This window comes from Grus americana, chromosome 4 (genome assembly GCF_028858705.1).
Source record: "Grus americana isolate bGruAme1 chromosome 4, bGruAme1.mat, whole genome shotgun sequence".
In the NCBI taxonomy this organism is placed as follows: Eukaryota; Metazoa; Chordata; class Aves; order Gruiformes; family Gruidae; genus Grus; species Grus americana.
The window spans coordinates 40,417,599-40,435,011 of NC_072855.1; the positions used below are offsets into that span (position 1 = coordinate 40,417,599).

General features: G+C 52.0%; 1 protein-coding gene and 1 long non-coding RNA gene across 3 annotated transcripts in view; one reads left to right on the forward strand and one right to left on the reverse strand.

The window, feature by feature from the left end:
• The window catches only part of LOC129206414 (uncharacterized), a 34,932-nt gene extending 24,021 nt beyond the window's left edge, over window positions 1-10,911 (reverse strand). The window contains exons 1-3 of one of the 2 annotated variants that reach the window (XR_008577128.1): window positions 10,721-10,911; window positions 10,201-10,293; window positions 4,629-4,745 (exon numbers count right to left, since the gene is read on the reverse strand). This is a non-coding gene — a long non-coding RNA (uncharacterized LOC129206414). The remainder of the gene's footprint in view (window positions 1-4,628; window positions 4,746-10,200; window positions 10,294-10,720) is intronic. The other variant, XR_008577127.1, reaches the window with a different exon arrangement.
• An 828-nt stretch (window positions 10,912-11,739) lies between these two features.
• Window positions 11,740-14,056, forward strand: HAND2 (heart and neural crest derivatives expressed 2). The gene is made up of 2 exons (XM_054824848.1): window positions 11,740-12,297; window positions 13,363-14,056. Exons 1-2 carry the CDS (start codon window positions 11,743-11,745, stop codon window positions 13,459-13,461), a joined length of 654 nt encoding a protein of 217 aa, XP_054680823.1. The 5' UTR covers window positions 11,740-11,742; the 3' UTR covers window positions 13,462-14,056.
• The last annotated feature ends 3,357 nt before the right edge of the window (window positions 14,057-17,413 follow it).

A 17,413-nucleotide genomic window follows, 5' to 3' on the forward strand; every position in this document is an offset into this window, starting at 1 on the left:
TGGTCAATACAGATAACTGTTCGTTCTTAAACAGGCACACACAGCTTAGCTTCAATATAAGAGGAGCTAACACAAATATTGAAGTTTTCCCCAACGATTTTTAAGGGCCGCACAAAAGGGAGGAGGTTTCTCTCCCCTGACTTTGCGGAGGAGTTTTCAGCCCATGGTGCCTCTAATCAGGATTAAATGATAATATCTGAAACTCAGGCAGCTGGTCCTCCATTCACCGCCCTCCCCAGTTGCCAAACTGTGTCGGTGAGCTGATAACAGAAAAACATTTACAAGCCTATCGCAGACACAAGCTCATGTCTTTGGGAGCTGTCTTGGCGATAGGAGGGTGAACCTCTGCCCAGTATGCAGGGCTTGATGGTCAGAGAGCAGCACACAATAGCGATCCCGTTACCTACAGAGGTATTAGAAAAGTGTTCCCAGCTGAAAGCCTTTATCCAATTCCAATTGTTGGTTGAACAACAACATTAAGGGCAGCATTGTTCCATTTGCTACTGTGTCGAACAATGCAATGACTGTTTAGAATCACATTTTGTTTCCCGAGTAGCTGAATTTACTGTGGGAGTAGAGAAGCATTTACATCCAGAAAATCTGCATTCCTTAAAGCAGATGTTTTTAATTTTAATAACATCAGCCTATAGAAATGAAAATCTGAAATATTCTGATTGCTGTGTGCATGTTGCTGTTCAGGAGTAACACTCCATCTTGGTGGGTTTGCAGAAAAATTCAGGAGCCATAGGAGAAATAAGATGCTACTAACTGTGCTACCAAGAATAATGGTGCTTTTTTTTTTTATTTGAAAGTCATGTAAAATGCCCTCCAGTGCAGAAGACTGTCATTTTCTGCACTGTAGATATGCCACATTATAGACCCATAGACCCATACTTGGAAAATTGCACATGTAAAATTGTTTGCGGTGTGTGTCTTTACTTTTCCACACATGCAGCCCAGATGTGTGCATGCACATATCATACAAAATGGGCATGCACTGTTTTTACAAGCTAGGACATATCTTTATGAATAGTACATGAATGGAGTCAGGGGAAGCCCTTCATGAGCTCCAGGGTATGCAGGGCAGAGCCCCTGGCCTCCAGGTAAGCAAAGATTTATGTATATCCAATACTCACTTTTCCCACTACTCTGTCTATACTGCAGACTGCGGTCTAGCGTAGAGGTCCTTGAAGTGGCTGCAAAACAGTGCTTGCAGCGCCTTTTTGCAATAGCATAGAGCTCAGCGCAGGCTACTTTGCTCAGAGAGAAACTGAGTAAAATCAGCCTGCACTGTGCTCTGCCTTCCTATGCAAGACTGGTATATGAGCTAGCTCAGGTATGTTCAAATTGTTTCCATTAACAGTAGACACATGCAAAACTTGAAATCATACAAATAGGTGCCACTCTGATGAGCAGCCTTGTTGTGTTAAGTAGCACATCTTGTACTGATGAGGTCTGTGTCTGTGAGGTTTTGTGAGCTTTCTTTTTCCCATGGATGTAGTTTATAGACGTTGTTCAATACGTGATTAAGATTGACATATTTGAACTGTAGATAATTCTGCAACCTTTCTTAATAAAGCTAGGGCTCTGAAATCACTTGCCTGTTCTATTTAAAAAAAAAGGGGGGGGGGAATGCAATGTAACTTTCATTTAGCAATATATAAGACATTTTTTAACTGAAAGGACTTATATTTGAAAGAATACATTTAAATGCACATGCTACCTCTGCTTTCTGTTTTCATAAGCTACTAGACTACCCAGTGACCGGTCACTTAAAAAGCCATGCTGCGTGCATGTGTGTGTGATGAGATAGGAAAAGCACTGCACTGTGAGATTATATGTGAAGCAACTGTTTCAAGTCCTGCACTTCCAAATCACTGCCCAGCAGCAAACCACTGGACCTACCAGCTATTCCCTGCTCTGGAGGTGACCTAAACCCAGATTTGAGTGCTCATAAGCAATGTCAGGACTTGACAATAAGAAAGAACCAAAACAAGGCATGGAGACAGGTAGCAAAACATTCCTAGCACCTTAGATGCAAGCATGCTTGCATTGAATAAAACAGTTTTAGGATGTATGAATACTGTTTTACAGTGGAACTGGACTCTGAAGAATACATTTTCCATGAAGCAGTTTTTAAAAGGTATTGAGATGCAGAAACCTGTGTATGTTGGTTTCCAAAAGCATCCAGGGTTTAAATCCTCAAAGGGATTTATATGCTGAACCTGCACTTATTTCAAGGAGCATTAGACCCTTTGCCACTTTGAAATCCTCCCCTTGAAGTACCTATCTTTATTTTAGCATGCAAAAATCTCTAAAAAAACTGGTCCTGTGAAACTAAAGCAGTAATTTAGCTCCATGGGGGGATAAACAATCTCAAACGCTAATAGTTTAGGAGTAACTAGAAAAAAAATAGCCTAATGTGCTTATTATGAGATGGATGGTAGAGCATTACTTCTGACTTAAAGTTTTGCATATCAGTAAACTATGAAAGGGTACTGGCAGTGGCACCATAAATAATCCAAGCATATCCCTGCAGTGGTCAGATGTGAACTCTTGTGCCAGTGCTGCTCCCATAGAAGTCACAAGGAGTTTTGTCACTGAACTGGGGGGGGGGCAGAGTTGGGTCTCCCCAAAAAAGGGGCGGTGGGAGGGAGTATATGGGGTATTCTTTTCCATGTAGGTATCTTCAGATGTACCTGTGAAATAGTTGAGTCGTAAAACTATTGAATCCTTGTGTTTTTCTGCTAGAGAGAATCCATAAAAAGAGATTTATTGTCATATTTCCCTTTTGTGTTGTACTGTTCCCTTCCATCATAAAATATTCTCGTCGGTTTATAGCAAAGCAAATATAGCAGCTTAGTTCATAAGCGCCAAAGTTTCCCTCTGTTACACCCGGCTTTCAGACATAATTGAATTAGCTCCTACTTTTGTTGATACTAGCGAGTGGATTGCTGCCCCGAGCCGCAGTAACGAGGCTTATCAAGACCTGATGTGTGCAGAGGGGTCGTTATGCAGGGACCGAAATGGACCCGCACCAGCCCGCAAGTCTGTAGGAACCCGTCCAAGCAGTTTTAACTTTTACTCTTCCTGCCGAAGATTTAAAGTGGCTTTGTACAACAGTCAAACAAGAATAAGCAGCTGTGGAAAATATAACAAATCATAAGAGCGGTTTAACAGAGAGAAGTGGAGCGAAGCCCGCAAAGCAAACCCAACCGCTCGGAGAGCCCTGCGTGGGGACAGGCCGGACGCCTGCCTGATCCCTGACCCCGGCTTAGGAAGCAAGGGGGGGGCTTGGGGGAAATCTCTTGTGCTGGAAAGCTCGTGGCTTCAGAGCAGCGTTGCAAAAACCTCGAGCAGCGTTTGGACCGGGACACTCTGGGGTTTATTCCGATTTTTTATTTTTTCCTGAAGATCACTTGCTAAGTGGCTCCTCCGAGCAGCCCCGCTCACCCCCCGGCCCCCGAAAGGTGTCCTCGGGGCTGTGCGGGGAGAGGCGGGGGGGGCAAGGGGAGCTCTCCCCAGCGGGCAGGTAGCCACAAGCCAGGCCGTAATTACAAAGCAAACAAGGGTGAAATATTGGATCAGCCTCGCCCGTGACAAGATCTGCGCTTTTTGCCGCCAATTTGTTTGTGGAGCTCTATTTAAAGGCGCTTGATTGAGGAAACGTTGAAAATAGCAGTTAGGGTTTCCCTAATGAGACCTCTAGAGGAAAGCCGTGGCATTCAGGGGGCTCCAGGAGGAGGAGGGGAAGCGCTTAACCCTTTCCAGCCGCCCCCAGCCCGACGGGGCTCCTCCCGGGCGCGGCACCGCCCGCGGGGCGCCGCCGGGGCCGCCGGGGGGCCCGGGGCCGCCAGCCCCCGGGAGGCGCGGTGGGCAGCGGGGGTCAGCCCGCCTCCTCCCCCTCGGCCTTTAGCATTTCGACCCCCGGCCAGCGGGAGGGGTGGCGGCGGGCCCCGCCGGGGGCAGTGCCGGGGCAGGGCCGGGCATCCCCGGCCTCTCCCGGCGGGGGCGGCCGGTGGCCCCGGGCGTGCGCCCCGGCAGGACCGCGGCGTCGGGGCTCTGCCTCCCCGACGCCCCTTGATTTACTGGGTCGGCTCGTCGGGTGGCTGCGGGCTAATGCTTCAACCCAGCCGCTCAAGGGCGGGCGGGAAGGAAAAAAAAAGGGGGGGGGGGGGGGAGAGACACCCCTGGAAATGCTGAAAAGACCGGGAATGTAGTGAACAAATAACAAGATGTGTCACATTAATATGCCCTGCGCCGGGGCCTTGTGACAATCTCTTCCATGCATCCATTGCTCCGTTTTCTCTTGCTGTGTGAGCCTGCCTCGGCGCTCATTCTCGCAACCTCACATACGCTTACATGCTCAGTTAGCGCCTGTCTGAATCCCGTGTTAAATACAAATGAGATCTTTGGTAAAACGCATGTTGATAATATTTTGAAAGGTGCTAATGCCTGTACAGGAATGTGGATTGCAGTCCTCTTTTAGCTTTCTTCCTCGAAGCCCTAACACTTGAACGATAAGGAAATCTCCCTGCTCTCGATTTTATAAATCAACCGTAGTTCCGAATAAAGGGGGTCGCTTTCGCTATAAACTGCCTACAGCCTGCAGGGCCCTCGGATCTTACCTAGGGCATGTCCACTCGCTCCTCTCCCCGGCCATCGCACCATCTTCTGCACATACATCACCGTCTGCGTTTTTGTTGAACGTGTATATGTATATATATACACACACATACTTATACCTGGACGGAGATCAAAATAATCTTTTAGGGAATACCTAATAAAAAGGGAGCATTGTCTTTTCCTAGAGGGAAGAAAAATGAAAAGCAGAAAAACAAAGTGTTGACTTAGTAAAATATGTTCTGCACGATGAGGTAAAATATTTATTTTTGTTGTCGCATTTACACCCAACATTTTAGCCACGGCTCCGTTTCCCTGCAGGTCTGAGGAGGTACATGACACTCAGTTCTCCATTTCCCGGCTTCTTCAGTTACTTTCCTGAAGAGAAAAGACTTTTTCTCCCCCCCCCCCCCAGCTAAAGTGAAGCAAATAAAGATTTTGCGTATCCACGGATTGGTTGTATCGTCTGTAAGAACAAATTACAGTACGGCCGCGCATTTCTATTAAAGCCTCCTGCCTTCTGTTTATCTTATGCCATTTCTGTTTGTAATTATTTTTATTTTAATTTTATGTCATTTTTAACAGAAGCCAGACCGTTTTTCCCTCCGTGTTTTGTACACAATACTCTCTTTCTCGATAAGATGTTCTTTCCTATCTTTTCGGTTTTTTCTTTTAAAGATGTTTATAGTTCCCCACGAGCAATTCTCCAATATTTCTCTCTTGTATTTTAAGGACTTGTCCCTGTCTTGCTTTATTTGTTTGTGTGAAATTTAGTTTGAAAGGAGATCAGAGAGAGCAGGAGGGGTTTGTAATAAGAGAATGACCAAGTGACCTAAAGGCTGATTATATGTCATTAACTGGAGACTTGGTGTATCCAAATTACCAAAAAGACCTCACTCAGCCAGATCAATTACACCGAGATACGCATATAGGAATTGTGGTCCGGGCTGATGCTTCTAGCAAGTGTGCAGCCGACATTTGCAGGAGTCAGCTGCTGAGATTTAAGACGAGCCCTTGTGCTTCAGCCGGTCCCGCGCAAGCGGGAGCGGGGTGCGGTGCAGCAGGTACACGGCTCGGGGGCACCGGCAGGACGACACCGACATTTTGGGGCGTGCAGTTAGGGCGAAATTGCAGTTAATTGTCAGTGCTCCAGAGGGATTTTTTTTTTTTTTTAAGCCAAGCGAGGTTGCCTTTGATCTATGAATGCTGCTTAAATCCTAGCCGTGTTAAATGGAGACTTTCCATGCAGAATGACAATAGAACTGTTGATTTTTGTTAGCCTAAACCCAAAACGATGCCAGCCTAACCTCTGCTTCCTCCAACGCCTGAACATCACATGCTGGAGGACAAAATATTTATTAATGAAGGCAATTACATCCGCGAGTTATTTCATCAGCTCCGAACTCAAGAGCCGCTTAAGATGCTCTTTCCCAGGAATGCAAACAACATTACGTGAAAAAAAGTGTGCATGTCTGTATACATTTATGCGCCTGTTTATACATGTGTATGTATAGGATAGATATATGACAAACCCAATAAATAGAGACACACTGTGCATCCCCTGGAGAATTTTATCAGGTCTTTATTATTGTTCTTCTGACAAAGAAGGGGTCTTGCTTGGAGTTCGTTGTGTTTTTCTTTTCTTTCTGTGATTCCTGTCTAGGGTCTAAATGCAACTCTGGATCCTCGGTCACAAATATAAGCAATCCTCGAATAATTGCTTACACATGCAGTGGTAAAACGCGTAGGGTCCCGCGCTTACCGCCAATCATTGCGACTTACGAAATGGTCAGTGTCTTGGGTTTTTCTCGTCCCTGCTTTTTTTTTTTTTTTTTTGTATACACAACGGCTGCGAGATTATCATGCCTGAAATATGTGGGCGTTCATTACCGATAATAGTAACGTAAACCAGGGTTCCTCTACCTCCAATGGCAGCAATTACTTCGGGCCTGCTGGACCCGATTCTGCCCTCTGCCCTGGACGTTGAAATCCAGGTTGTGTGAGCGTAACGGAGGGTATAAGTAGGCCCATTAGGCACAAGTCCTTTTCATTAACCCGCCCTGACAGGTTGACCTTCAAATGATATTTCTCCGGTGCCTCTTTACAAAAATCCATTTTCTTGCGGGTTTACATTCTTCTGCGAACTCCTAAGCGATGGCCCAGGGATAGGATGCGTCGCATCCCTGGGACACGGGCTGCTTCGGCGTCCCCAAATCCATCCGAGAACGATACCCCTTTCTGATACGTTTGGTCCCGGGTCAATGACATCATGCACTCTATAAATTCAAACGCGTCTCGACTTCTCAAGCCGTGCACCGGGCGTTTGAGCGATGTGGTAGGCAGCCGGGCGGGAGGAGGAAGGAGAGGAACCCTGCAGCCCCTGACCCCCGGCCGCGCACCCCCGGGAGTTTAGGAGGGGAGGAAAGCCGTCGAGGGACTGTCCGGCCAGGGCTGCGCCTCAGATGCAAGGGACGGGGTGCCCTTGGGGTGCTTTTGTGGCTCTGATCGTTTGTTTGCTTTAATGAAAACTCTGAAGCAGAACGGAGGACCCGGCGCTGCTGCACGGAGCGGGGACGCGTGGGACGGGGCTCGGTACCGGGCACCGCAGCGCTGGCGCGGGGCCCGCCGCTCCCTCTGCTGCCCTACCCCGGGCGGCTTCATGACCCCCAACATCGCCCCGCCGATATCGGGCGCTCCTCGGCAAGAAGGTGCAGAAAAGGAGCAAACGAATGAGAGGCTCGCTGCTCAGGCACCGGCCAGGAGCTTTTATGTCCCTGGCCTGCTCATTAAAAGGCCGGGTCCGGTGTGCCTGCAGCTCTCCCAGCCGGCTAGCCCGAGAGTCCCCAGCAGATGTGGGTTTCCGACCACCCAGCGTCGGCACCTCTTTCCCGTTTCCATGCGGTTTCGTCTGATTCGGAGAAATTAGCTTAATTTGCAATTTAGCTTAATTCACACAAGCCCGGAGTGGGGACGGGGGCGGAGGAGGGGGGGGAGGTTGGGGAAGCACAGCTCTATTGTTTTGTTATCCCCAAATCCCACCCTACCCTTGGCCCGGAGGAGAGAAATGACCTGGCGATAAGCGGCCCGGCGGCGGATGAGCGCCGGGACAGGGCAGCGGGTGGCCCCGGCCGGGGCTGGCCCCGCTGAGTGGGCGCCCTGCCCGCCGCCCCCCGCCGCCCGCCGCCGCCGCCCCGCTCCTCGGGCTCCTGCCTCCGGATCCCCGGGCACGGCGGGGCACCCACCGGGAGCAAGGGCAGCCCCCTTCCTCCCGCTCAGCGCCGCGGAAGGCTGTCGTGCTGGACAGGCAACAACCGCGGGGCAAAAGCAACGATACAGCCACCCACACACACCCCCGAAAAAAATAAAATTAAAAAAAAAAACAACGGGGGGGGGAGGAGGGGAGAAAGGGAAAACCAATCTCAGCACGGTCGCCACCAAAATTTCTTAATTACGGTGAGCTAGGAAAGTCCTCTCTGGCAGCAGAGCCCAGATAAATCGCCGCCTAACATGCAACCATTTTGGCAGGGAAATAAGTGACATAAGGCTAGAGCTTTTTTCTTTTTTTTTTTTTTCTTTTAAGAAAGTGATTTGTGCACCAAAAAAATCTAATCAAATCAATAAGTGGAAGATCAGCAACACGCTCGTCTTTTTTAGCGGACTCTAGTCTTGGGAAAGGTACTTTGGGCTGCAGTGGTTTCCAAAGCGTTGGTCAAACTGAAAAGGCTATAACCTCTGATCGGGCAGCCTGAGTAGTTAAAACCTGAGGGAGGACACAAAAGTTGCATTTGCTCTAAAACTCGCTTTATAAAACGCATAAATAACTGCTGGGGGATAGAAGGAATATATATCTATATATATAAATATATATATCAGATCCTGCTGGGTGCTTTATCTAGAGACCCTCTTTCTCCAAAGCTAATTAAGCAATAATGATGCTAGCTTTGGAGACTGGTGTTCTGATCGATATCTTTTGTATCTTTTATTACTTTTTCTCTGCCTCATGTTTTCCGTTTCCTTCATCATTGGAGATGTTATCGGAGTGACCGTAGTGGCTTGCCACAGAGACTGTCACAGCCTGCAGTATATTGGAAAGCTCCTACACAAATAAGAAGAGTGCAAAGAAACACAACCCTGTTTGCAAGCCAATATACCTTTCCGGCCTTGACAATGCCCGCTTCTTCTTCGCATCAAGGAAAATATCGCAGCAAAATAAAACTGGAAACTGCTGCAGAAACTGGGTGGATTTCCAGGGTGCGCCCTGCAGACATTGTATCCCGAGCGGCAGGGGTACACTGCCTGGCCGCTCCAGGGCTCTGCCTGCACGGTGTGCCCACGGCCTTTCTTAAATTTAAAAATCCGCACTGGAGACACGTTATTTCCTTAGGATTATACAATATATACGTGTGTGCGTGTGCATATATAGTTACGGATATCCATCAGTCATTTTAGTTACAAGCATGTGTGTGTACGTATAAGATGTATGTGTATATACATCAGTTCAACATCTGGACTAGTTTTTCACTTTCGTACTCAGTTTACACCCAGACGCACACGCATATGTGTACTTATACAAATGTACGTCTGCGTTTCTGTTCTCTGTGCACGTCCCCTCGACGGGTCCAGCTCTGCACTCCCCGTCCTGCCGAAACGCGGGGCCGGCGCCCAGCTTCGCATTCGGTATTTCCCCGCCGAAGCCAGCTCCCCGGTACCGCCGTGGGCTGCTCCTTGGCGGGCGGTCTCATCCGCGGAGACTGCCACCTCCCTGCAGAGCTTTCCCTTCCCGAGAGCCCGCAGACCCATCCGCAAAGCCCCCGGGCCGCAGCAAGCCCCCGTGTCCCGGCGGCACGTCCGAGGGCGAGCCAGGCGGCAGCCCTTCTCCCTACCGGGAGCGCTCGGGCTTAGCTCGTCTCCTCTCCCCAGGCGTTGAGTTGGTTCCCTGCAGAGGAGCTTTTTCGCCCTCTTTTCCCTCCAGCGCTCCCCCCCGCCCCCGCCCAAGGCATCCCCACCGGCTCTGCCGTGGGACCGGAGAGCGCACTGAGCTGCTGCAGAAATTGGACTTGCGGTTCTTGCTGCCTCCTTTCGCAGACTCCTCCATCTCTATCTTTCCCTTTCTTTAATTTATGACCTCTCAGCTCCTGTTGACACAGTTTTCCACACTGCCTATATTGTAGGATTGCATTGTAATATACGCCGAATCCGCCTAGCCGCCAGCCAACACACATAAGGGTGGGTATTTGATATTTCGCCGCTATTTAGTAACGCTCGGCTCCATTTGAAGATGACAACAATTCGCCTCGCCTCCAAGTTATCCATGAATTACAGCTTGAGATCCATTTTCCCTTTGTAATGTCTTCAAGCTTACCAAAGCAAAACACCTAAATAGCTACGGGAGATTTCCTCCTGGCCTGGCCGTTAAACAAACATTTAACTATTCCCTTTCGATAACTAAACCTACTTTCCGCAGATGCTGGTCTTTTTTATTGCAGAAGCAGGAATGCGGTGAACTATGTATATATTTGTTAGTAAAAGCTAGAAAATAAGCTCTGAACATGCTGTAAAAAATATTCGGTTACTTACCGATCAGACCAGTTAAACAAGCATGAAACTGATTTCAGGAGCATAAGTGAGTCGGGTGAATACTGGTCGAGGTGCGTAGGCGCAGGCAGCAAGCTGGAAGAGAATCAGTTAGAGTCGGGTTTATTGTTAGTGTTTCAAAGCAATTCTTTCTGGAAGAAAATACCGTCCCTGGCCAAACCCTGAGCTCTGCGCTCCCTCGGCAAGTCAGCAGCCGCGAAGCCGGAGCCAGCCTTTGCTAACTTGGATCGCAAGCCCGGTGACAGACAAAGCAGAGAAACTTCGTCTCCCTCCTCACGGGAACTAGTGATCTCTTTGTGTATATTAACCAGCAATAAAAGTATAAGCCGGAGCGCTGCTGGGGTATGGCTATCACACCGGGCAATCGATAAGGTGCCCTCCGAAGCTGGTTTTATTTGTTCCTCTACTGCACCGGCACAAAGCACTTTGTAAAAGCAACCTCGGAGCGTATCAAGCTCTCGCAGAGATTTTTGCCAAGAAACTCCTTGGATCCATACTGTACCTGGTTTGAGATTGTCCGATATTTAAGTTTTAATGAGTTTGTCGGTTTTTTGGTTGTTTGGTTTTTGGGGGTTTTTTTAATGCAGAATTTACAGTAAGGCATCTGCTAAACACTTGCATTAACCTCTGCCTCCATGATAATTTTTCCCCCCTTGTTTTAATTACATTATGGATGCGGAGGGGCAGCCAATCCTAAAAGAGGAGCTCGGCAATTAGCAGGGCGAACATCAAAAAGTTTTATTGCGGAGGGCGGCGGGCCCCGCCCCCGCCACCAGCCATTGGCGGCCGCCGCTTCTGACGACATATATTAACCCGAGCGGCCCTAAACATGTAGCTGTACATGGAGATCGTGCCGGGGAGCCCTGCCAGTGCCCCGCGCCGAGCCCCGCCGCCACCCGCCGCCGCCGCCGCGCCCGGCCGAGCGGCGCGGATGCCCCAGAGGAGCGCCGGGGCGCTGACCCCCGAGGCGCGGCGGGCAGGGATGCTTGCGCCCGCCCGGCACTGACGGCCCCCGCCGCCGCCGCGCAGGGCAGAGGGGAGCGCCGCCCGCCCGCCCGCCCCGAGCCGGGGGCGCATGGAGGGGGGCCGCGTGTAAGTACCACCCGGCCGGGCCGCGGCGGACTTGGCGAGAGTGGAGGGAAGCAAGAGGCGAGGAAGATCCCGGGCTAGGAAGCCAAGCCATTTTGTTTTGGTCGACTTCTCTCCATAGCTTTTTTTTTTTTTTTTCCTGTGCGCGCTTCCTCGAAGACCCGGCCCCGGGCGAGGAGGAGGAGGTGGAGGAGGAGGTGGAGGCACAACGCATGAGCGACGGCGGCGGCGCCTGGGGAGGGGGGATCGCTCGGGCACCCGCGGGGACTCTGCAGCAGCGCCCTATGGAGAGGCAGCGGGCAGCGGGGCAGTGCTGAGGGGTGAGCGGCGGGGAGCATCTCCCGCCGGTGCGGCGGGGGGTGGGGGGCGGGCGGGGAGGGGAAACCTTTGTTTTGGGGCCCGGGGGGGCGGGGTGGGGTGCACTAGGGAGCGGGGATGAGTCTAGTGGGCGGCTTCCCCCACCACCCGGTGGTACACCATGAGGGCTACCCTTTCGCCGCCGCCGCCGCTGCCGCCGCCGCCGCCGCCACCCGCTGCGGCCACGAGGAGAACCCCTACTTCCACGGCTGGCTCATCAGCAGCCACCCGGAGATGTCCCCCCCCGACTACAGCATGGCTCTGTCCTACAGCCCCGAGTACGCCAACGGGGCGCCGGGTATGGACCACTCCCATTACGGGGGGGTGCCTCCCGGGAACGGCCCGCCCGGGCTCGGGGGGCCCCGGCCGGTGAAGCGCAGGGGCACGGCGAACCGCAAGGAGCGGCGCAGGACTCAGAGCATCAACAGCGCCTTCGCGGAGCTGCGGGAGTGCATCCCCAACGTGCCCGCCGACACCAAGCTCTCCAAGATCAAAACCCTCCGCCTGGCCACCAGCTACATCGCCTACCTCATGGACCTGCTGGCGAAGGATGACCAGAACGGGGAAGCGGAGGCCTTCAAGGCAGAGATCAAGAAGACAGACGTGAAGGAGGAGAAGAGGAAGAAAGAGCTGGTCAGTGCTGCGGGGCGGGACGGGGCGGGGGGGGGCCGCAGAGAGGAGGTTGCTCGGCCGCCCGCCGGCGCCCCAGCCCTGCGCACCCGGCGCTCGGCTGGGTCGGGTCGCCGGGTGATGTCCGTGGCGGACGCCTCGGTCCCGCCCGTCCCGGGACATACCTGCGGGCCGAGAGCGGGACAGGGCACAGTCCCGGGCGGCCCTCGGTGCCCGCGGCTCTCGCAGAGCGCCCGGATCCGGCCCGGCGGCTGCGAGTAGCCGTGGGGGAAACACCGTGACAGTAGGGCCCCCCAGGGGGGTCCATTCCCGGGCTTGGACTTGTCCGGGATCCCAAACCGTGGTCCCGCCAGAGACAAGCCTCCGCTCCCTTAAATGAAAGGCTAGAGGCGCGATTACCTGCTAAGCCCATCCCGGCTTTAAACCCTCGGCAAGTAATAGGTTCGCAGCGCGGGGCTTTCCTGCCCGTGCGCTCTGCGCTTGAACTTTCTGACATAACGGGAAGAGTCGGCTTTGAAGCAAAGCAAACCCAATTTTGTGTAGGCCCTACGGCACGCTCGGGCGATGTTGTCGCAGATTTCGGTGGCCGCAGGCCCGATGCTTTTCGACGATACGTGCCTGTGCCCATCTCCTTCCCGGAGCCCGGCAGGGGATGGTTTAGCACGGACCTTATCGTAATCCCCATCTCCCCGTAGACGGCTGGCGCCGCTCAGCCTCCAGCCCGCTCCCCGTGCCTCCGAGCCCCGGGGTCCGGCCGCGGAAGGGCAGCGGTGGTGGCGCGGAGCACGGCTCGGCCTTCGCCGGAGACCGCGGGCGGCCGCGCACAGCGCGGGGCCGCTCCCACGGGCGGCGGCTTCACCCGCGGCGAGACCCCGCGGAGGCCGCCCCGCTTTGTCCCCTGCAGCCCGAAGGCCTCGGCAGGAGCCCGTATCCCCTCGTAGTTTTCCCTCTCAGGGCAGGGCAGTGGTGACTTAGAAAGGGGAGGAATATCTCTAACCTTTTTTTCTCCTCTCCCCCTTCTTTTTTTTTCTCTCTCTCTTTCTCTCCTTTCGCATCCTGTCTCCCCAGAACGAAATCTTGAAAAGCACAGTTAGCAGCAACGATAAGAAAACCAAAGGGAGGACTGGCTGGCCGCAGCATGTCTGGGCTTTGGAGCTCAAGCAGTGAGCACGGCAGGACTGGAGGAGCCGTCCTCTTAGTCTCGGTAGTGAGCTCTCCTCCGAGGACTCTTTGTATTTGGAATCGTCCAGTTTATTTATGTGCAATTTCTCCCCCAACCCCCCCAAAATGTGGATATTTGAAGGAGAGGGAAAAAGCATTCCATATATGAAGAGGAAACTCCAGCTTGGTAAGGGGTAATGTCTCTAATAGTTTCGTGAATGTTATTTGCTCTGTATAAAACACACGGGGAAAACAGAATCATAGAAAAGGAAAAAAGAAAAAAATCCCTCCCTGGCATTAGTGTGTATGTGAAGTGTATCTTTAATACTTGGCCTTTTGGATATAAATATTCATGGGATTATAAAGTTATATTTCAACAGAAGCAGTTGCACCAATGTTTCGGTTGACTCGGTATTTAGTGTTGTAATTTTGTTGTGGTCGTTCAGTATTTGAAGATGTTTTCAACAGTTATTGGTTATGTGCACTTCCGTCCGTAAGGGAAAAAGTGGAATCTAATTAATATTGAAGGTGTAAACGTTGTAAGTACTCAATAAACCACTGTGTGTGTTTTTTACAAAACAAAAAAAAAAAAAAAGAAAAAGGAAAAAAAGAAAACCCAAATCTTTTTATGTTTTATACCTCAAAATGTTTTGAATAACAGCGTTGTTTATGGCTTTTTTTCATAATATTTAAAATATTCGAAAGTAAACTAAATTATAAAGATGGCTCCTAAGTTTATTTTTAAACAAGTGACTGAGTGAAAGGAGGAGTAGAGGGAGGGATCTCGCCAGCCCCGTGAGTGTTGAACAGAAACCGGCAGTTCAGCTGAATAGGAATTCCTTGTGGTGGTGTTCTCCATGCAGGAGACCTACTGCTAACGGGAAACGGACAAGGGTGCAAACCCCGGGCGGATCAGAAATCGCAGATATGCGCGGTTTTCTTCCCGCCGGAGCCCGGGCGGCGGCGGTGCCAGGCGCTGGCGGGAGCCGAGCTCGGAGCGGGGCCGGGCGGCGGGGGCGGCCCCGCGGGGGCGGCTTCCCCGGAGGGGTGCCGGGGGCAGGCGAGGGAGGCCTGAGGGCTTTGCTCGGAGTGATTATGTAGCAGGTAATTTTACGTCAAGCAAGAAAGAGCGAACAAGGCAAGGGATTTGCGGGCGGGGCGGGGGGGGGATATGTAAGATTTACAATGAGCTACGGTGAACTTAATATTAACTTTGTGGTTCCCAAAACTCTCCTGGGTTGCACGTTTCCAGTCCGCTACAGTGCGCATATTTTTTTTTAACCTTTTTTCTGACTGCAACTGCAGCAGACCGTGCTCTGGCTCTTTTTATTACTTTTATCCGCTCCCCCAGCATGATCTCTCTTCTATCTGCGCGGTTATCTCTCGCCCCGTCTGCCGACCCCTTTACAGGGGTCCCGGTGCCAGGCCGGTGGCTTTTCTGCTCCCCGCTGCCGGGGAGAGCTGCAGACATTCAGCGCTGGGAAATAAGTGGCATCCCCCTGTATCGCAGGCAGGCGAGGAAAAAAAATTAAAGCTTTTTACATAAAGAAGCTGCTCTAGGTATTTTTTTGCAATTCCCGGTTACGGGCAAGGTTTTCTACATTTTCCATAATAAAATTCGGGTTCGTATTTTAAACCCTTACTTAAATCATCTCAACTTAAACCAAGCTGGCTCTCTCTCCAGGTCCAGGGCTGCATACCTGCCTGCCTTCCCCTGCCGCCGCGCCTAAGGAAGTGGCTCCCGACGAGACCCGGCACTAAGCGTAGGTAGATGTGCAATTGCCCATAAAAAGATAAGGGAGCCCCTGCGCCGTTTCGCCGCCCCTGCTGACAGTGCGGAGGTTGCGGGGTTACAACAACCAGACAAAAGTGATGTGCCCTCCCTCCCGTCGGGTCATGCAGCCCGGCTCTGCGCTCCGGCGTGGGTCTGTGTTTACAGACACTTGCCTTTGTTTATAACACTTGAAGAGAAGAATCTCCCACCTTGTTTGCTTTTCCTTGCCTGTTAGTTACCCAGCTGATAAACTGGAGCATCTAGCACTCCCCCCTGCCCAAACCTTTTTTTTTTTTTTTTTTCTCCCCCCACTGCACGGAAAAAAAAGGGGGGGGGGGGCGAGGGATGGTTGGGAGGACTGCAGTGTGGCACGTCCCGGGCAGCCTCTTTACAGAAGTTGTCTTTTCCCTTGACCGAGTCGCCGGGCTGCAGCTCCCCGGGGGGATGCGCGGCTGGGCGCGGGATACGGAACCACCCGCCGCCCCCTGGTCCCGCCGCCTGGAGAATCGCCTCTCCGATATTTCCCCATCAATAATTTTCCATTTCTGAAACGTTAATTTCTCAGGACCGGGAGCTCCTCTGGATCCGCTAAGGACTATATCTTTTAATTGCTCGCTAATGAGGATGTTGCCATTTTCTCAGGAGCAGTCATTCCCGCAGCTAAATCACAAGAGCCCTAGACAGGCCGGAGCCGACAAAAATGTAGGTTTTGACGTTAAAAGCAAAATGGGGAAGCAGAGGTAAATTGATGGTAGATGGGGATGTCAGTGCCCTGGTCCCAGCTCTCCGCCAGCGGAGTCGAGGCCTGATAACAGCGGAGCGCTGCGCCCGCACCCGGGGGCATCGCCGCCCCGGCGGCCTGCCCGGTAATTCCTCGGGGCCAAAGCATTTTTTGGGAGCTTTTTCAGAGGTGAAAGGCACGTAGGAGGAGGAATGGCAGCCTGTCCCCCTCTGCAGCATTTCTCTGCGCTGTGCGAGTGGGGGCAGGAAGAAAGAGAGGAGGGAGTAGGGGGCCAGTGTAGTGCAGCCGGGTAGTTGAAGCCCTGTCTCCGCAGACGGAGCCATAGCCCAAAGTTGCTCGTATTTTAGCCTGTCGCCTCGTTTCATGTCTGGCGGGAGTGAGAATCTCTGCTGTGCTTCAAGAGAAAATATAATTTTTAATTTTTTTCTTCCCCTTGAAGAGAAACAGCAACAAAACTCCCCCGGATGTCGTCCCGCCTCCCCTGCCCTCCCAGGAAGCGTCCCCTCAGCTCCCCGGGGTGCGGGCCCGGCTGCACGCCCGAAGCACCGCGGCCGCTCCTCCTGAGGAAGGCGAGGACCTCCCCGGCGGCGGCGCATCCCTCGAGGGCGCCCAGTTTAGGCAAAAAGCAGTGTAGTTTTTTAGAGCTCGTCGTGGTTTTGGGGACCGGGGAGGCAGTGAGGGGCCGGCCCGTGCCCCGCCGCCGGCAGCAAGCCCAGGCGGCTGCTGGCGGTACTGGGTTTTGGGGGGCTCTCTGCAATGTGCGGGACCCCTGCGAGACCCCCAGCCCTGCCCCTGCTCATGGGGTTGCTTTGCGTGCCCTCGTTGCTATCGGGCGTGCGTGGCATGCCTGCATTCCTGCAGGCGGGAAGATAAACTGTGGTGGGGCCTTTTTGTTCGTTTTGCTTTGTGTTGTGGTTTTTTGTTTTTGTTTGGGAATTTTTTTCCACTCCCTCATTCCCAGGAGCTCTTCTCTGCGTCAAAAGATTATTGCAATAATTAGTGCTAATTTGCTATCGTTGTCAAAGAGGTGTAACGGGGCCTCTCCGGCCAAGCCGCAGACACCCCTAGAACAAGCGCCGAGTCATCCGCGGGCAACTGTAAGGATATAAACACGGCCAGGGGATGCCATTGAAACAACGTGAGCTTGAAAGGTGGGCGGGGGGAGAAGGTTAATAATAAAACCTCTAAGCAAAATATCCTCCTTTTGCGCTTGGAAACATAACCTTAATCCTCTTTTTTCGCACGTACTCTCCCAACGACTCACAAATACACCCAGAAGAAATCTCCAAGTAGCGATGGGAAGGAAACGCATTCCGCACGCCTGCAGACATAATCCCCTCTGCTGTAACGAGGGGCTTATCAATGTTTTATATATTTTTAATTTGGGAATTATTTTTTTTTCAATCCATGAAGTATGTGCCTTTGCAAACAAGCTCCAGTCT